The 22,186-nt window shown below is 23.9% G+C and overlaps 2 protein-coding genes across 2 annotated transcripts in view; both read right to left on the reverse strand.

Annotated features, from left to right (window-relative positions):
• LOC132918270 (fatty acid synthase-like) overlaps window positions 1–8,311 on the reverse strand; it is a 21,063-nt gene extending 12,752 nt beyond the window's left edge. The window contains exons 1-2 of the mRNA XM_060979419.1: window positions 8,171–8,311; window positions 3,914–4,153 (exon numbers count right to left, since the gene is read on the reverse strand). The gene's annotated coding sequence lies outside the window, so the exon portion shown is untranslated. The remainder of the gene's footprint in view (window positions 1–3,913; window positions 4,154–8,170) is intronic.
• LOC132918268 (fatty acid synthase-like) lies at window positions 8,065–22,186 on the reverse strand. The gene is made up of 34 exons (XM_060979418.1): window positions 22,072–22,186; window positions 18,998–19,162; window positions 18,603–18,926; window positions 18,328–18,528; window positions 17,290–17,528; window positions 16,995–17,228; window positions 16,645–16,848; window positions 16,447–16,581; window positions 16,115–16,345; window positions 15,849–16,038; window positions 15,557–15,786; window positions 15,168–15,472; window positions 14,917–15,058; window positions 14,522–14,632; window positions 14,347–14,455; window positions 13,845–14,279; window positions 13,606–13,766; window positions 12,747–12,920; window positions 12,453–12,686; window positions 12,206–12,399; window positions 11,934–12,134; window positions 11,788–11,857; window positions 11,545–11,718; window positions 11,306–11,485; window positions 11,047–11,245; window positions 10,764–10,956; window positions 10,560–10,702; window positions 10,365–10,473; window positions 10,142–10,280; window positions 9,783–10,062; window positions 9,176–9,459; window positions 8,881–9,108; window positions 8,440–8,664; window positions 8,065–8,369 (listed from the first exon to the last, which is right to left on the reverse strand). Exons 2-34 carry the CDS (start codon window positions 19,134–19,136, stop codon window positions 8,172–8,174), a joined length of 6,615 nt encoding a protein of 2,204 aa, XP_060835401.1. The 5' UTR covers window positions 19,137–19,162; window positions 22,072–22,186; the 3' UTR covers window positions 8,065–8,171.

Here is a 22,186-nt window from a genome sequence, read left to right on the forward strand (position 1 = left end):
AAATGTGCCATCCTATATTTAATTGAAGATCTTTCGAAGCGGATAGTAATATATTAATATTATGTACAAAATATCTATAACAATTATATTTAGTGTATTAAAAATTAAAAATTGACAATTTACTCGGCTTTTATTGACAGAAGAAGATAAATAGCTGATGTTCAAAGAATAAAAATAGGTATAAATAATGTCCAGTGACGTAGCCAGGATTTTTTTTCGGGGAGGGTTGATCAATTTTTGTAAAGTACAATTTAAGATTTTTGTCGCGATGTTCATAGACCATTAAAAATTAAATTAAATTTGAAATTTTTTTGATATTTCGGAGACACGGGGGGGGGGCTGCAGCCCACTCAGCCAACCCCCTGGCTACTTCACTGATAATGTCTATCGACTATCACCATATTAAAAATTATAAAAAAAAAAATGTTTTATTAATAATGTGTATTAATTATGTATATAATATTAAATATTATTGTTATTATATTATGTAATTTTTAACGTAGGTAAATATAAAAGCATAGTTGAGTGTAAATGTTAAAAGTGTTAATGTTGTAAGTGTAAAAAAAATAACTTTAGAAAAATCGAAAATTTCAATTGTTTTTTAATAGCTTAAAAAAAGTCAAAATATTTTGAAAATTTAATCGTAAATGTATAACGCTAATATAAACATTTGGTGAAGATTTCAAGTATTTACAATAATTCGTTTTTGGGCTACAGCAAAATAAAAAAATCAATTTTGTTAAAAATTGATTATATGTAAAAATTCTCGTTTTTCCGTCGCTTTTTTAGGGTTTTTCCTAACGCTTTTGAAAACTACTGGAAATGTATTATTTTTGACCCTCTAAAGTAACAACTAGATTCAATTTCCTTTTCAAAGAGGGGCTAAAGTCAAAATTCAAAGCACTTTTACTATTCCAAAACGTGATGACAGACACAAAAAAAAAAAAAATAAAAAAAAAACATCATTGTAAAATCAATATATTCTTTGTTCAGAATCTAAAATATAGATATTCAATGAAAATACTCGAAATTATAGTCTAAATTAGTAAAAAAAAATTTTAAATAAATGAAACCTCTTAATTTGCTTAGTCCAAATTAATGTTTAGCTACTTTATTATGTTTTAATTTTTTTTTCTTTATCTGTACTTTAAGTCTATAATATTATAGTATGTGCGATACCTATATATATATGTGCTTGAAATATTAATTATACTCATTTATCTTAAACTAATTAAATTAAAATAGTAATAAATAAATGATTTGTGAAAACGTTTGAGGACATTCTCTGGATATAAATGATATAAATCATAAACAATATGTTATGCGAAGAAATTGAAGTAAAAATTTACATTTTATGTTAAAATTTAATTTTATTGTAAAAATTAATTAGTTATAAATAAGGAGTTATTTTATTGCGTACAATAATTATTTGAGTTTTATATAAGTATAATTTAAAATTAATTTTAATATTAAAAAAAATTAAATGAAGTCTTTAATACGCACATGTGTACCAGTATTTATAAATAAATAATTAGAGAATTGTCATTGTTATTGTACTAAAAAATTTACATATATTACATATGTAAAAGTTTGAAATTAAATCAAATTCAATAAAAAATTATGAATTATTTTTATGTTGTTCCAGGATAGAATTATTCGAAATGTATATTATTATTCATAGTAAATGCATGCTATAATAATAAATGCAGCGGAAACATTAGGCCAAAATTAAATTATTACTTATTTCTAACTCATTCAACGTATTAACATTAAAGTCATTATGTATTAATAATAGTTTCCATTGAATTTGTCGCCACATTTTTAATTTCCTTTTATAAATTATAACATTAATTTATTTGATTGATTTTTTTATTTAGGTATAGGATGGAAGATAAGACAAGCCGAAAAGTTAATAACAATAATATGATACGATATACCTAAATATGTATTATTATAATAATCAAATACTAATAATATAATAAGTGCATTTTTTTTTTGGAAAAATTTAATCAACTTAACGTAGGTAAACCTAATACTAAATAAATTTCTTTATATCGATAAACATCACTTAGTGATATAAGCTGACAAACAGTCTTCTGCAATTACATATAATTATTGTTCGTACCTATACAATATTATATATCATTGAACTCAAATTTAACACACTCAAAACAAGTGACCCACTCGACACTTATGTACAGAAGAGCAGTACTTACTTTCCTGCCTTTTTTTACTTATTCATTTTTAATTACCGTAGAAATTATATTTACTGAAAATACAATATTTTTGTTATAATATTATCGAAATACCCGCTGAAATATATTTTAAATTAATATGTTACGAATTTACAATTAGGTAACCTATTATTAGTTATTATTAATTACTAATTTTATTGGAATGATATCAACGGCTACAATTAACATTATAATATTCTTTTTAATGTATCTAGGTACCTCATTCTAATGTACATGCAATTCAAATATCATAATTATTAAATCGTATTTAAATGATAAATCTCAATAAGTTAAATTAGGGAAATCTACTTCATCGAGTATTAATGTTACACCTGGTGTTCCTTAGGAAGACATATATCATCTTTACTTTTTTTTTTAATATTTGTTAATGACGTTATCAATATCTTTAAAAACTATAACTTCAACATTTTTGCTGATGACCTAGCTAAAACTTTATTTGCTAATTTATTCAATTAATGGTTGTGTTAAGTTACAATCTATTTTGAATCAATTTTGTTCGTGATGCACATCAAATGTTCTTACTTTCTTAGTATAAATGAAGAAAAATGTTCACAGATAAATTTTCTCGACGAAAATTAAATTATAAAATTAATAATTCTAATCTATTGGTAGCATTGAAAATATAAGATTTTGGTATATTACTATCAAACGATTTGTCTTTTAATATTATTATATGCAATAAAGTTATTTGTGTGTTCGGGTTTATACACCGCACTTGAAAATTTTTTCAATTGTATTTAAAAATCCAAACTCCATAAAAAATCTTATATATTTTTCTTTAGTTTGTTCAATTTTAGAATATGGTTTAGTTATTTGAAATCATCACTAAATTAATCTAATAATAAAATCTGAACTTATTTAGAACCGGTTACTATACAGAGACTTGCATATAAAATAAATAAATCAGATTTATCTCTGGAATAATTAGACATTAGTAGTGGAATTTGATAGTGAACCTCTAGAAAAAAGAAGAAAATTGAATTATGTTTAAATTGACTGTCTTGAATTACTGAGTCTAAGACTTAGACAAAAATAGTCATATTGCTTCAATTAATAGAATGATGATTTTAGTCAATTGGTTAAAACATTTTGACTTTTTTGTCGATGACTCAACTAAGTTAAAATTTAATCTAATTTAAGTTGATTCAAAATACATTTTATTGTAAAATAAATAATAAAATATAATTTTTTAATTTATTATTATGTTTATTATCAAATGCTTTTAAAATGAGATATTTATTATAATATTATGTCTTATTTTTGAACAAATGATTATTAATCAATTTATACTACATCAAATATTATATTTCAATTATATTATGAGTATTAAACTTATAAATTTATAGGGACGATCCAGCAGTTGTAGTTTATTTTATAGCCCCTCACATACACATATGCGCACTCACATAAGGATACAAATGTGCAATCTTTCTCAATAACCTCAATAAAATTATTTGATTGTTTAATTTTGCTTATAAAGATTTATTAGATAGGTAATATATTTTATTTTTAAATAATGAAAACTCACTATTTAAAAATGAATAGACTGTGTAATTTGAATAGAAATAAATAAAAAGTTTTTTGTTTAAATATTATTTATATTTTTAAAATAAACAATAAACAAATAATTGTTTATATTTGTATTATTGTAACGTTACCTGATTTTGAATTTGTTTCGAAACCGTTAACAAACGCCTGACACTTTCATACAATTGTACTGAATGTAGACTTCACTAAAACTTAACTATATTCAGAATATCAAACAGGAAATATATTTATTTATAATACCCTAACATCATAAAATGCATAAAGGTCAAAATTTAAATGCATATTGATATACGTAGATATATCTATTCTTACCTGCTAGGTGCACAAGTAATAGTTTAGTGACTCAGTATCTAAAAAAAAAAAAAATTAGAATATTATAATAACACGACAAATCCCAGCATTGTATATTTATATTATACATAAAGTAAACACTAATTATCATAGAGCATTTCATTCATAAGGATTTATTTTTAATTTTAATCATACTACTGTGTGTTGATGAGAAAGGCTATATATTTATATAAATATTGATGAGTACTAAAAAAGTAATTTTTTTTGTCAATAAAAGATTAATAAATTTCCTTATATAACAATGACCTAATTGAATGGGTTTTAATTAAACAAGAAGTAAATAATACCATTCCAATTAAATAGAAGGTTCATTAATAATACGAAATTACTCATTATAGTCAACAGGTAGTAATAATTAGGCATCTATCTATATAAAAAGTTTTAAAACGCGTATAGTTATATAAAATGTGAATGTTATAATATATGGTTATATAATGTTAAAATGATTATATGTAATATAAAATTCATAATATGATTTAAAATGGTTTTTGAAAATTAAATACCTATTATAATAGGTACTTAGTTGTAGTATAGTTATTACTGTTATTAGTGATAACTTATTACATATATTTCAATGGAAAAAATAGTGACATCAGCTTCGATCTACTTAATTGTCTTAAATGATCGACTATCGTGATGTATCTGCATAATAACTACATCGGCTCAATATCGTTTAACGAATACTTATATAAGTATGGTAATTATACATGTATTGTAATCATTCGTCAATGTTTAATGTTAAAAAAATATAAGCACTGGTTGTTTTTAATATATTAAGCTATACAGTGAATTTATTGCTTAGAATTTTAAAACAACACTTCTAAAATATTATGTAAAATTTAAATAAAAAATATTTTTGAATTGTTTATAAATAATTTAAACAAAACTATTGAGCGATGTTACGACAGATTTCGAAAGTGTCTTGAAAATTCCTAATTAAAATACTATCTACAATTCTTTGAATAATTAATTTGTAAAATTCAACTGAAAACTATCCGGTGAAATTTTCGACAAGCATTTTAAATCTGTTTTCAGTATCGGTATATATTATCTTAACTTAAAGTTTAATGGGTTTATTTAATATTAATAATTATTGTTTAGTAACCATGTCCAGGTTTGATCATATCAATAAAACAGGCATTAAATATATATATAAAAAAAAAATCGGAAATTACTTAGCTGTAAAGTAGATGTTAAATATACCTTATGTCCTCGTTATATATAGGGTTACTGAAATGGATTGGAATTCAATGATAAATCATATTGTATATAAAAACACAATTATGAATGGGGACGGTTTGAGGTATAAAAACAGTTATCATATGTACTAGGTAATTATTTTTGGAAGAAAACTATTTATTTAAAAAACTATTAATGTTTTTAAAACTGTTTTTTTACATAATTTTATACAAAAAAAAAAATTTGGAGGAAATTTTAGCTTTATCAACTTTTTTTTTTATTGTTTTGATTTTTAAAATGTTTACTTTTATTGATAACAATAAAGTTTTGGATTATTTTGTAAAGTGTATCAACACTTTGTTTAATTATCAACTAGATTTATATTGCTTCCAGAAATCGCCTCAAAGTTAAAGATTGAAAATTTTTACTACTCCAAAACGTAATAACAGGCACAAGAAAAAAAGGAGGAAATCAGTTAACTACTTTGTCAAGTTGGTGTTGAGTTTTCCTCATTATTGAGTATGTCACTAAATATAGGTATTTGTTTGATAAATTGTTGTGTACAAAAACTATTTTAAACGAAAAAGGTCCACCAGCCTACTGATACTGGTATTACTACCTAAGTATATATTTTTATGATATTAGATTAATATTGTTACTATAGTAATTTATTTTACAATAATCATTAGGTAATAAATAAAAGAATGATCTAATTTTAAAAATGGCATTGTATGTATAAAATATAGTAATATTTGTTAAATGTTGCAAGTAATAACAAATCATACCTATATTTAAGTCATAATAAAATAACTTAAATCGTTACTTGTTGCTTATAAATAGGTATATCAGTTTTTTGAAATGTTTAGTTTAATTGTATATTTGTTTTTTATTTATTTATTTTATACGGACAATGTCCAATTCACAATATAATACAACAAAGATAGTAATAATAGTAATAGTATTTTTTTTAGTTATTTTGTGTATAGTATCAACTATTAATGATAAATATTTTATTAAATTTTCAATCCTTAATTATATAAATTTAATATTTTCAATTAAATGTAGAAAAAAATAATATTTATGCTTTTATTCTTGTTAAATAATTTAAATCTAAGTTATAACTTATAATTTTATTATAAATTATGACTGCATTTAAAATAAAAATTGTAATTCCTAAGGCAATACAACTATTAAAAAGTATCAAAAATACGTTACATAGGTTATTATATTTGATTATTACTATTAGGTATTAAGATTAAAATAATAACTTGAGATGGAACTTACATGTTAAAAATGTATTGGGAAAGTTATCTTTCATACCTAACATACAAGCTGGTCAAATTAATTTATTAATTTATACTAAAAACAAAAAATAAGAATAGTTTACTTTTTTCCATATCAATCTAGTTTTCAGTTCGGTCTACTTGTATTAGTATGAGCCATGGGGTGGCCTTCAAGATAACATATTAAATCCACTAAAAGTTAACCAAAATAATATTTTTCGAATTTATATACGTTTACACTACAGGGATTTATAAATTAAATTTTAAAAATAATTGTTTGTTCTACCAGTATGATGTGTATATACTAAAATGTTGGTACTATAAACTTATTTAAATATATTATTAATAAATCTTTTGTAGATTATTTGGGACCAACTTATTTCAATGCTATGCAACAGAGTTAAATGAAAAATTGCTTACCTATGTTATACTATAAATATTAATAACTTAGTCTTAGTGTATAATTTTTATTTTTGGAATTAAATAAAAATATTTAAAAAGATAGGACAATTTAATAACAATATTCTTCTTTAAGAATATACAATAGAACTAAAAATTAAAATTAAATTATATAATTTTATTAAAATTAAAAGATATTTAAAATTAATATTTGGACGAAATTACATAAATTTGAATGATGAATAGCCATTAACGTTGATTATTTCGTTATAATTCAAAAAACATTATTCCTGGGGGCTCAAGTCTATTACGTATATTATAAATTTTACTATACACAATGATATTTTTAAAATATTATGTAGATTTATTTTAAGATATTATCTATTTATGCTAAGAACTATTCACATTCACACTGTAATGCAATATTGACTCAAAACTCAAAAGTTAGTAATAATAATATAATATAATATAATATAGATATTAGATATATATTATTATGATATTTCAATAGTAATCATTTAATAAATACAATGTTTTCGTAAAAAATTAAATCGTCATCCGTAATACCACTAGAAAAAAAATAACTTGTATAGCTATATCAAAAACCCTATCGTTAAGTGTACTTAGTATAATAGTATCAGTATGTATGCTGACATACTATTTCTGTTTAGAATCGTCTATTGTATTTGTATACAATGATATAATATCATTAAATTAAAATTTAAGATATCTATTACAGTAACCTACTTACTTACCTTTTAAAAATATTTGATAATATACTTCTTTAATATCAAGATCATAAACAAAAAGTTATTTTACATCAATTATATTGGAAAATAGAAAATATAGTTAAAATTAATTGCATATTAAAAGTATACGATATAATGATAAAGTTCATGTGATATTTTTTAGTAATAAATATATCAAAAATATACTTATAATAGGTATTATATAGGATGATCATTTAAATATATTTTTAATGTGTACCATATACATTGTACATATTTGTATAGAAATCAATATTGTTTCCAGACCAATTAATACTACCATTTAATGTATAACATAGATAATCCTTTTATTTATTCCATTTACAATAAACATTTATATATATATATATATATATTTTTAAAGTTAATACTAAAAAATCAAATTTACTTTATGATTTATCAATCGATAAATATTTTTCAACATTATAGTAATAATGTTTATATTTATCACTCAACGATAGTTCTACTCCAACTGGATACTTTAGTGCTACGTTTTTTGTTATAGCTTCAATCGTTGCCTTGTCTTCCAAAATACTTTTATAATCTGGCTTAGATATGATGTATACAAATGGCAGGTTAATACAATACTGCAATATAATTTACGTACAATTAAAGTGTTGATTAATAACTGGAAAATAATTAATTAATTGAACTTACATCATTCAATTTGGTTCTATTCAATTCAAACTTCCTTTCATATCTAAATATCAACACTTTTGTATGCAATTTATTTGACAGAGGCTTGGACTCTAATGATGCTCGCAATAAAACCCAAATAAAGTTTAAAGATCTGCGTGTATTTTCTTCGAATATTTTATGATGATAAGACATATCTATCGACTGGAAATCATTGTCACGCGTTTGAACTGTAGATTTAGGAAGCTAAATAAAACAATAATAATAAATTTATAACTTTTAAACAAACAAATAAAGGTTGATATCAAATAGTAGAAATAGAGAATCAAAAAAAAAAAAAAATTAAATTAAATACGATTTATTCATTATATATTTTTTCTCAGTTATATCAATTATTTTGTTATAAAAAAAATAACTAATAATGAATTAACACTAATTAATCCTTCTATAATTAATATTTACCTCACTGTATAGTGAACTATACATTTTATTTAACTTGTTGGTGAAATTATCATTTGACAGGAAACGTTCAGCCCATCCAGTCAAAAAATCTGGATCAACTTCTAATAATGTCACAGTAACGAATATACCTTGTAATTCCAATATTTGAGCCATTTTTAGTGCAATAATTCCGCCAAACGATTCACCAATAATGGATATGTAACTTCGATCAGTAATGCTTTTAAGTTTCTAAAGGTCAGATAAAACATAAATTAGTTTAGTAATATGTAAATTTGTTCATGCATTATAAACATACATTCACTAAAGTTTCGGCTAAATTATTAATCGATATGATATCTTCGGGAAATTGAGCTTCAAAAATAGGATAGAAAAATTGTTTATAAAATGATTCGAGGCATTTTGGTTTCAATCCTGGTACAACAAACACAGGTATCACAGATTTCAATTGCGATAATCTTGGACTCCTTGTACCAACTTCAATAAATCCGGCTTCTTTTGTTATTTTATTATTAAGAAGATGTAACTCGTTAGCAGATTCAGGGAAAAAATTTTTAATCACATCGTTCAATTGATGTGACCCTAAAATAAATTTATTTAATTTTAATTTTATGTTTTTAAAAGTAGGCTAAAACTTTCAAAACTATTTTTAATAATATTAATATAAATATATGAATACAATTTACTATGATGGACTTTTAAAAAGTTAACAAAATAAATTTAATGAAGTTATCAATTAAGCATTTTACATACTTTTTAGTATTAGCTCAAATAAAATCACTAAATTAAAATATTTGTAAATTATTATATGGTTTGACTAATTTTTTGTATTGCTTGAGATTACTTTTGAATTAAAAATAATATTTAATCCAAATTTATTTTTATTATTTAATAAAAAAAATTACATGTTGATGTATTGTTTTCCTCGGAGCATATATATGAAGAAGACTCTGAATTGTTTGAATTTCGTAGTAGAAAATCGAGGGAATGTAATAGTGTTCCTGTATTTTTTGGTTCTGAGGACCGTCCGTCCCAAGATATATTTAATGCATTAAAACCTTTTGATTTAAGCTCAGAACAAATGTGCTCTGTTTTACTTTGTATACACATAAACGGAGTAGAAATAATTTTATTTTTATGTTCTTCGAAACAGTATCGTAAATTATTAATTTTTTTATCGTCAAACTAAATAATAATTAAAAATAATAAATTAGTAAAAACAAAAAAAAATTGTAAAAAAAAAATTAATAAACACAATAAATACCTGATTAACTATAAATAATGCACCTAACACTCTCGATGATGTCAAAAAATTTAACCAATTCAGCGATTCCTCTTTTGTTTTTAAGTGTACATCTGATTCAATTTGTATAGATACGTTTTGGGAGATGAGTTTATCAAATCTATCCAGAAAAATATGACCGTAAAAATATCATACAATAATTAACGTTAAAATAAAATAGATATTAATTAAAGTGTTTACGAACTTCCTACACATAGCCGATGACATTAAACACCTTTTGACTACGATTAAAATTTTTTGAGCACCTCGGTTGACCAACCATTCAGCAAGGTCTAGCCAATCTCCTCTATTTCCTGCAATATTAAATTAAAACATATTGTAATTTATGTGTATATTGATTGATCAATACAAAGAATAGAATAAGTAGAAAAATATTTACCAACTATAAGGTAAATTTTATCTGGATGACATTCATACGTTTTACATTCAAGTTTTTCCTTTAATTTGGAACTATCATCATTGTTCATATTATCGTTTATCGATAATATAATTTTTTCAGAAGTATTCGATGCAGAGTTAGTTCTATATTGAACACGAATTAATAAAAATATTATATAATTCCTAAAGTTATATAATTATTTACCTCATTTTGTCGAACATATTACTATCACCCAATGATGTAGTTAACACATGACTACGGAAAGGCTTTATCACGCCTTCATTCAAACCATCCACGAGTGCTTGTCTTACAATTTGTTTATTTTCTACACTTTCGTTTAACAATTTGTTTGAACCGACAGCAAAAAACGATGTGTCTTGCAAAAATATTCGCGTTCCTTTTGATTAATGACAATTGTTTTTATAAATTAAATTACTCGTAAAATAAAGCTAATAGTTTAAATATAAATTATATAATATTTGTTTACCTAAGTATTTTTGATTTTTCATATCTGCTTTTGAAAAATTAAAGAAACTTCCATGCTTAGCTAATGTACGAAAAGAAGCTTCGAATGATTCACCACTCAAAAAGTTTAATATAAAATCTATTCCTTTGGATTTGGTTATCATTTTTAGTTGAACGTCAAATTTGTTTTTTGTATTTACAAGTATTCTTGATCGCAATAGCTGCAATTTTAATTTAATTTTATTATGTTTTTTATCATAACTATTGTTAATAACCTATACCTCTGGGAAAATGCCAGATAATTGTTCTGCTTGTTGGTCTGAATCTACAATAGCGTAAGTCTCACACTTTATACTTAAACTTATTGCAATTGCAGCTTGACCTATTGGATGCAACCCAGATGTTACCAAAACGGAATTATCTTTTTGAAGTTTACACAAGATGTTAAAAATATAATAATTCTGAAATAATAGACATTAAATTAATTTATTTTGTTGTAATTAATTTCAAGGGTAATCACCATGGCATATGCCAGAGGAACAGTGGTTGCTTCTTCTAGTGACCATGTCGATGGTACAGGCCATGATAATAATGGATCATAAATCATTTGAGAAGATATATTTTCGAACGAAGTAATTCCCATAATGGTTTTATTATTAATATACCCTGAGTATTCTAAAGGTCCAAATTCGTTCTAATGAAAATAAATACAATATTATATTCTTTAATACATGAGTTATCACTTATATTATTAAATAATTACTTCGGTGTTTTCTTCGATGACCAAATCTTTGAAATTCAACCCTAGATATTTTACTGTTAATTTACTTTTACTGAAATAAATTAAAATAGTGTTGATAAAAAGGTGACTAAGCAATTAAAATCAAAACATTTTTTTATTCAACTTACTTATTTTTAGTGAGATTTTTGAACATTAAATTTTTGTTGACCTTAATATCATTTTTTAAATCCTGAAGAACAATTTTTTTATAAGAGCCCCAACCGCCATTTTTATAAATATTTACTATTAAATCTTTTGATAGCTGATTTGTATAAAATGTCTGATTAGAATCAAAATCTGGTGCGTTTGAATCCAATATAAACAAAAATCTAACAAAAACGTACGTATAAATATTTATATTTAATTGTATTGGTGACCAAATTTTTTGATTTGTGCTCACCTTAGTTTTTTTGATTTATACTTTTGTAGAATTCCTTCAACATGACTAGTGATGCCTTCTAATGGTTCAGACTTTGAAATTATATAAATCTTGCCTGTTGATGATTTATATTTATCTAGTGCTCTCCAAATGCTCAAATCGTAATTATCATTGATTGGTTCAATAAATATACTATTTTCTTCTAATTTTACAATCTAAAAAAATTAATGCAGTTTGTTTTCGTTCTTAATAAAAGTTTTAGACTTACCTTTTTCATCAATGTTAAACAACTGTTATTGTTGAATTCTTGTTGCATGATTATTTTCCATTCTTTAAGTTCTTGAAGTTTATTTAATGAACATACAACAATAAAACTATTTTTTTTATTGGCTAAGGCTCTCGTTGTATCTTGCAAGTAATTTACATTGGTTACAGTGATAAACCTTCCAGACTCATCAAAATCTGATACGTCCTTAATGTTATCCCAGTTGATCGTAATACTCTAATTGTTATAATAGTGAATTACGTATGTTTTACTTTAAAGTAATTATAATATACTTACATTTATAGATAGTTGGTTTATAATAATTTGTTTGATTTCATTTGTACATGCTTTAGCTATTGGATCATCGTAATGGTATGGTGTACTGAGAATAATTTTTCCACTTGTATTAACATTTAACTTATCAGCCTCCATTATAATATCCATAGAATCTTGAACAAAATCACTTATATTCTGAAAATTAAATATTAGATTTATTTTTGATTAATTTTATTTAGATACCTATTTGAATTTGATTCTTAACAATGATTAATTAAGGTGACAAAATAGTTTTATACAATTCCCTTTTCTTTATTTTCTATTATATTTATAAGCATATAATTATACTTATTTTTTAATTATCTTTGTAAGGTAGAAATTATATGAAAATTTGAGTGCTACTTACAATCTATTTATTTTTATCACAATGTATTTTTGTTAGGAGCTTGGTAAAAAAAAAAAATTAAGTGATTATATTATTGATTTAACGGTTTAAAGTTTAATTTATAAATTAATCATTTTACTATCATAGTGAAAATCAGAATCAAATTGATCTATACATGTGTGGATCATGGGTATTTATTTTGGTCTCTAATTTCAATTGTAATTAAATATTAAAATTAGTATGCCTACGCCATACTTTTAAATTATTTTTTTCAGTGAATTTATTAAATTAAAAGCTTAAATATTTTAACTGCAGTTATGAGATTTTCTGTCAAGAAGTAATTGGAGAATTTAAAATTTAAATTGTTTTGGTGCTACATACGTAGTTTAATGTTTTATATATACAATGATAGTTAATTTTACTGTGAAAAGTAATAATACTATATGATCTATATAAAGCGGTTATTAATTGATTTAATAGTTTGATATTACATACTTTGCATTTTAAGTAGTTGAATTTAGTGAATAATTTTTCTTGTAATTTGACTTCTGAAGACTTTAGTTTGGGCAATGATATGGAATCGTTTTTAATACCTAATATTTTAATTCCATCACAAGTCACTTCGTTTGTTAGTTTATTGTAATTTACGCTTATATCTGAAATCAAAATTTAGTGTTAATACATTAACCATATTTTGAACCTTAGAATAAAGATTATTAATATTTTTAATATACCTTTTTCTGAATGATTTTCAAATAATGCAGGACTTATACACAATTCTCTTATATAAACGGGGATTTTTACGGGGCCTGTACCTAAATGTTCTAAAAATGGAAACTGAAATAACCCCTCCAAAAAATAAATCCAATCGTTTCTCCATTTTACGGAACATTGTATATTATTTTTATAAATTTCAAAATTTGTAATGTTTTTGAAGTCTCCTTCTAAATTTAATCCATTATTTTTTAAAATAGAATATATCTCATTTTCCGATAAATAGCCTTGGAAGTCATTTGATGTTTTGTCTAAGTGTATTAATTTTTCTTTTGTAGAACCAAAGACTGTATCGTTTAAAAATCTTATTTCGCCTGATAAAACGATCTCATTATCAATATTGCACTCAAAAATACCAGATCCCAATTGAATCATTACATAGCTTTCAGAAGAATCTAAAAAATCGAAATTACATTTTTATTGCAATTTTAAACTCTAAATAAAATAAATGTAGATACCTACCAGTTGGATGCATTTTTACATTATTTTTGAACCGAAGATTTTTAAATTGAATCGATTTTTCGTACAAACTATAAACGTTTAATTGAATAAAAGTCTTCCAAACATTAAACTAAAAATTATAAAATGTCAAATGGATATTCAAATAAAATGGATATTTAAAATGTTTTTTTCTTACTAATATAAACGAAAATGGAATTATGTGTTGACCATGAATTTGATACTTGGCTAAATGTATATTATCATTAAGTACTAACGCAGATATGTTTTCACCAGATTGCACATCCATCTAAAATAAAATAGCATACAAACTATTAATTTATACCTTTTTTGGTTCAAAATAGATAATTTCACTTATTGATTGCATTTTGTGGAAAAAATAAATTCTATACTCTCTATTAATTTAGTACACAAACCAAAATGGGTATATACATTTATTTTGTAATTAATAAATGTAATAAATATAAATCAATGTTATTCGAGTACCGTTAATAAAATAAAAAATATAATAGTATATAATAGTATATAAGCAGTACATATTTTGTTGGTTTGTTCGCGCAAATTTATACTTACAAAGTCAATCAGTCCATCAGTCCATTTTTCAGAATGGTCCCAAAATGGTAAACTATAAATTGAAGGTGTTCCACGACTTACAGGGAACGTTATTTTTGGATATAGTTCATTTATTTTTGGGTTTAATCCATTAGTATACATTCTAAAATAAATTAATAACAATATATAATAATAATTTTAAAATAAAACCTATTACCTATTTACAAATTATAAATCATATAATAAAGTAAGCAAAGTTAAGGATGACTTACGTTCCAATAGAAGTAAGTAAGAATCGAATTGAATCTCCATACATTCTCTTTGTCAATGGTATTTTTGTCACTGTCTCAGGTAATGCATTTTTTATAATTGCTTGAAGGAGGCCGTGAGGAGCAATTTCAATTGTAATCGCGTCATTTGGGACGTGTTTTAGAACGTCTTCGAATAATACACTACTCAATAAATTGTTTGTATGATATTCTGGTGAAGAATATTTTGCGAGGTCTGATTCCCATTTTGTTTCCGGCAATGAACTGCTAACCCATCTTGAAGACCTTTTTTTTGGTACTTTGATTACCTATAAAAAATAATTTATTATTCAAACATAATATATTTACAGAATAATGAAATTAAAATAATATATTATTTGTATTAAACTAACGTCTTTCAAATATTTAAGCAGAGTCGGACCAGCGGATTGAATATATCTACTGTGAAATGCAATGCCAGCAACATTGACAGCTTTTGCAAAGACACCTTTGGATTTTAATTCTGACACGAACTTATTGATGCTGTCAACTGGACCAGATATTGTACAGTTAGTGTCACTATTATGACAAGCAACGTCAATGTCATGTGGAACCTTGTCTTTGATTTGGTCGTAGCCAAGTCCTAAACAAAAAGTTTGAATAAAATTAATTACAAATAATTTGGTGTTATATTGTAGATATTACCGATTGCGGCCATCATTCCAGGAATAAGTTCTGTTTCCAAAGAAGCTCGACCTCGAGCGTAAGCAGATAATATCATTTCTTCAGCCGTAAAACAACCATCTGCGTAGGCACATCCTAATTCTCCAACCGAGTGGCCTATAATCCCATCAGGTATAATGTCTAATGCTTTCAAAACTTCTACTAATCCAATCTAAAAAATATAAATATACATAGTATATATTTTATACATATTTCTCAAATTAAGACATTATTTTATTGATCTAAACCTGAACCGCAGCAATTCCAACAAAAGAATTAAGAATATTATCAAATATTGTTGGATCTTGGCTGGTTAAAATGTATTTGATGTCGACTCCTAGAGGCTTCAGTATGATATCACATTTGTTTATAGCATCAGCAAAAACTGGAAGTTTCATAAGATCTATGCCCATTCCATGCCACTGCGATCCCATACCGGAGAATATAAACCATACCGGACGTTTTGTTGAAATAACATTCTAAAAATACAATTTTTATTAATTTAATTTAAAATGAAATAAAAAAAAACCTAAAATAGGACTATGTAAAATGAATAAACAATTATAGGAATGCAATTTACCCAAATATCATCTGTTCGTGATTCATCCAGATTAGGAAAAATGGTAAAACTTCTGTACAAATGAGCATTGATATTTTTAGCGAACACGTCATTCGTCAATGTTACAAAATCTGCATTATTTCCATGACTTTTAATCTAATAATTTTATGATTAATAATAATATACACTTAAAAGCTTTTGGTTTTAATTTATAAATACCTTGTCTAATATCTCTTTAACGTTTTCTTCATTGCGCCCTGATGCTAATATTAAACGTGGAATATTGATAGAGTCGTGGATGTTTACGATGTTGTTTTTAACGATACTATTTTTTTTAAGAATTACATGACTAAATGCATTTATAATTCCAAATGAACTGATGCCAATTATATCTCCAACAAAAGGAGTCTTTTCAGTAATAACCTAAAATAAAATGATAACTTATAATGTATAACTTGGGTAGAAGTGATAATACAACCGATTTAGTATACAAACATTTTCTATATGATTAGTTATTTATTAATAATTTTTTCATATTAAAAAGTATAGTAAAATTAAGATTATCATACTTGAATTTTTCCGTTTTTTAATGCTGCTACATTATTATTAGGTTCTGAATAATTTATGTTAGGTGGTATGTATCCACTTTCCATTGTAATAATGGCTTTTACAATTGACATAAAGAGACCAGATACTTCACAGTGACCTATGTTACTCTTAACGGAACCCACTTTTAAGGGTGTTTTTCTATTTTCAGTGCAAAACACTTCTTCCATAATATTTAATTCCATAGCATCTTCACTCTGTAAAGTAAAAACATAGTTAAAATATTAAGTATTAGCATTCATTTTAGTTAAATATCACTTTAATTCCAGATCCGTAAGCTTCTATGAAATCAACTGTAGCAGGATCAATGTTAGCTTCTTTGTAAGAATCTAACAGCAATGATTTAAAGTGATTTCCATCGTATTCAGTTATGTTTTCAATATGATTACCAAACTGCATAGATTTTACATTCAATAATGTTCCATATGAACGTTTGGCTTCAGACGCTTTTTGGAGATACAAAACAATACAAGCTTCTGATCTGTTATACCCGTCAGCTAAATTAAAGTATTTTTATCATTTGTAAGAAAGAATATAATATTTGTAGTATATAATTAGATAATAAAATTAAATGCCTAATGAGTAACATTGCCAATTAGACTGTATCACTATAAATATTTCATGGTATATTTTTGATATTGCTATTAAAGTAATTTATTTTACTATTAATATTGCCATTGATATAATCTATGGTACTACGATAGGTTGATTTAATTATTGTCAAAAATATTACATTTATTTTATTATTATGATTTATAAATTAAATTGAATGTTTTTGTATATTATATTATATTTAAATATAATTTAGTAGCTTTTTATAAATACATGTAACTAATATTACTGTGTAATGTATTGTCTGCTATCGTTAGGGAATTATAACATGTATTAATAAATTATATTATTTCCTTCCTTTATTAGGAATTGTCATAATTTTCTAATTGTTAACATATACATAAAAAATATACAATATATAAAATATATTGGTAAATATTTTAAATGTTTATGGTTATTTGTTTTTTTAGTCACACTAAATAACAAAATTGATTTTTTCGAATCTGCATAAAATACATTTCATGCATGATTAATATCTATACAGATAAAATCGCAAATGTATAAAAACATTATCTAATTTTCAATTTAATATTTTAATAAAAAAAATAAAATACTGATGACACAATATAATCAACTAATTAAAACTTGAATATTAAAATTATGTTAGTATACAATTAGAATGACTACAAAATATATGGCATATTATTATTATTATGACTTGATTGTTTTAAAGTAGAAATTTACCGTCAGAACTGAATGGTTTAGTTTGAGCACTTTTGGTTAATTTATTTAACCCTTGAAAAAGAAATTGTATTTCAGGTCGAAGAGTTAGATTAGTAACGCCCACTAACGCAGAGGATATGAAACCATTTTCAATCATTTCTTTTGCTTTTTTCAAACCATTAGAGCCACATATCCATCCTCCATCCATGGAAAAACTCGGGCCTAGATTATATTGATTAAACATTATTTAAAAAATTATAAAAACTGTTTTATTTATTATTTTAAATATATTTTACCTGTTAAATTGAGAATGAAAGAAAGCCGATTTGCTTGCATTGTTCTGCTACGACCTAACATTGAAAATGATACACTTGAACTGCAATTCATGGCTGCCATTTCCGTTTCACTAATTGCAGATCCCATAAATACCGCTGTATTTGTTCCATGCAAGTCCGATGGACTTAAACCGGCATCGATAATTGCTTCGATTGATCTTTCTAAGCTCATTCTTGTCAATAAGTCCATAACTTTGCAAAGTTTTGGATGAATGCTGAAGAATGCGGCATCGAATTTGTCGAGGTTTTTTATTTTTCCAGTACCATTTATTGCACCCAAGTGATCTATAAAAAATATCATTTTTTAATTCAATTCAATTCAATATTGTAATAAAAAAAAATTAATAGATAGGTACTTGGTTTCCATCTCCTTGAATCGATTGTTACTCCGTTTATTTTGTTAAACAACAAATCGGTCAATTCGGTTATATTATTGCTTTCTGGGTACAATCCTCCGATTCCTGATATCACAACTTCTTCTTTGTGGTCAGCCATTATATTTATTTCCTTGTAATTAAACGCTGTATAACGTCCAAAATCAATTTAAAAATTAAATTACACAATTATAATGCATGCCTAATTATATATTATATAAATGTGATTATTGATAAACATAATAACTATGATTACATAATTATATTCAATATAATGTGTACAATAGAATTTATATAAAATGTTACAAAAAAAATATATACACATAAATAATACAATATTATTTGATTCTACAAAAATGCCTTAGAATAAATGCTTGCGACTGCATTGGATTAAGCTTTCAAAGAAATTATTTTTCTTTTATTTTCAATATTAATATAAAGCTTCTCTTTTTATACCTACCTATACTGATAATTTTGAAATATAATTGCATTAAAAAAAGTTATAACTCAATTGTAAATTTAGTATTAAAAATTAAACATTTTTATGAATATATTCTAAAATTTAATATATAGTCTGAAAAATAACGTATTTTTTTATATACCTACTTAACAATGCCTGGTTGATTCCAATATTATTATGTTTTAAAATAAAACTAAACATTTATAATTATATCCATTATCAATTATTACAAAATTGTATGTTTTAATGCGTATTCGTACTTATATAGTTAAAAAATTCTCTTTTTTATTTGCATGATACATTAAATTATAACTCATAAATAAATTTAAGTTAAACTTACAACTATACAATGATATCTATACTTGATTTAAGAAATTATTTACGATTTAATTTAAATTATGAAAGGTACAATTTTGGTAAAAGAATCAAAAATATAAATATTATATCTAAATTATATTATTATATTATAGTATTATCTCTAATGCTATACTAAATATTTAATACTAGATAAACTACCTAATATTGATAGTACAATATAATACAGAATTCTAAATAATCTTGATATAATAATTAATAATATGTTATTTATTTATTTTTTATTACATTGTCCCATCAATATTAGGTAAATAATTATATGTATTATATTATCATTGTTATAATTATTTTAAAATATTCATAACATAGTACAATTAATTATAAATGTTATAAAATAGAGAGATTTATAGATAATAAATAAGAATAAAGCGATAAATATTCATTCTTATAATTCAGCATGTTAATCGATCAACTAAATTAAAACAAATGTCTAATATATTTTTATATTAGACAGTTTTTTTGTAACACATTTTGTTTTTAATTTGACTGACATTGACAATTTAAAGTTAGTTATTATTATATATATATATATATATATATATATATATATTACAGATAATTTAAAATAAAATATCTGCTTATAAAGTCATTTGACTTCAAAATGCCTCAATAATTAATTTAAAACAAAATATGTCTTAACGTTTAAATTATATGAAAAATATTTATTTCGACACCATATTCAATTGCAAACGGTATTAAGATTTTTTTTTTATTAAAAAGAGTTAACAATCCGTAATTATTTTCAGTATCTAATCGTTAGATAACGAAAAAATATTAGCTCGACCAATTCTATATAGGAACTGAAGATGGAAGTTACCAATTACATAGATTTAAACAAGTCTTTTGACTATATTTTCAAAAATTATAAGTAGATATAAGTAGATATATATTTTATAACTGTTAAATTACTATTATTATGCTATGTTTCTGTACATTGTTGATATAAAATATTTTTTGTTGATCTTTTACACAAATTGTTTATTTATTTATTTTTATTTGTACTACATTTTTTGTTCTTCTTTTTTTTTTTTAACTTGTTGTTATAAATTATAAAACAGGCGATTCAAAAAAATACAAATGATTTGTACAGTAACAACAAAAATGGGATTTGTTAATTTTGAATAATAAAATTGTTTTATTGGTAATGCAAAATTATTACATGAAAACAATTATGGTTGGCAGATAAACTTAAAATATTGACCAGCTTTGGTACAGATTTAAATGTATATAATATCTTAGTTTCTCTAGAAATTATATCAAATGTCATATTGAATAGTGTTATCAAATAATTTCCCTAGGGTGACAATGACAGCGCGGTAGGTACTGCTTCTAACTATAATTATTACCTAAACTAATAATTGTTAGTTTTAATTAGAATATTATCATTCTTATTTGTTTTGACTAAACATAAAATGTAGGTTTATAACTATTTATTATTATAATATCTATTTTATTTTATGCAACCAATGAAAACCCTATGTACAAACAAATATTCGTTTTTGCAAGTTAACAAATAACTGTGTGAAATCATTTTTAAATTGGCTTCAATTTGCATAATATCCTTTTACCCATGTACCAAATTTCAAAACAACGAGTGTGTTATACACGGTCTTGTGGATCGCTTACACACACATAAAATGGTTATAAAAATAAAATAATAACACATCACCCATTTAAAATATGCCCTAAAACGATAAATAATTAATATAGAACACAAATAAACTAAAGTAGACGTATAAAAAAATAGTATCGATGATGATCTAATCAGTTTTTAATGTAAATACATAAATACTGCCATAAAGTAAAATATGTATAAAAGTTTATGAATAAATGAAAAAATATATACGAGATATATTGAATATTTTTTTTAATCATAAACGATAATGTTAACCTTTAAAATGAAAATAACAGTAAACCTCGGACAGGTTCGGATGTAATATACAAATAAGAATGGGTCCTGTAGTAGTATTTTGAGCTTTAGAATAAGAAAAACATGCCAACCATGATCTATAAAAAATATGTTGTGACTAAGCGCAATATTTTTTAAGTTGGCACTTACACAAAATATTAATGGAAATAATTATTAATTTTGAAAAGAACTGTAAATCACTTATTTGTTAATAGTTATAAAATTTGGAAAAAAAATAAACAGATATTAAATTAAATTTTTACTACTAAAACTTTGCCACTATGAAAGTATAATAATATATCAAATCATTACCTGAAAATAGATTAATTGTAGTAGATCCGTTTTCAGTCTTCAACAATACTCAACTAATATCACACTGAATAACGAATCCGAGACTATCGTTGTATTTATTTCGATAAAAAATGTC

Source organism: Rhopalosiphum padi, chromosome 1 (assembly GCF_020882245.1).
Source record: "Rhopalosiphum padi isolate XX-2018 chromosome 1, ASM2088224v1, whole genome shotgun sequence".
Classification (NCBI taxonomy): domain Eukaryota; kingdom Metazoa; phylum Arthropoda; class Insecta; order Hemiptera; family Aphididae; genus Rhopalosiphum; species Rhopalosiphum padi.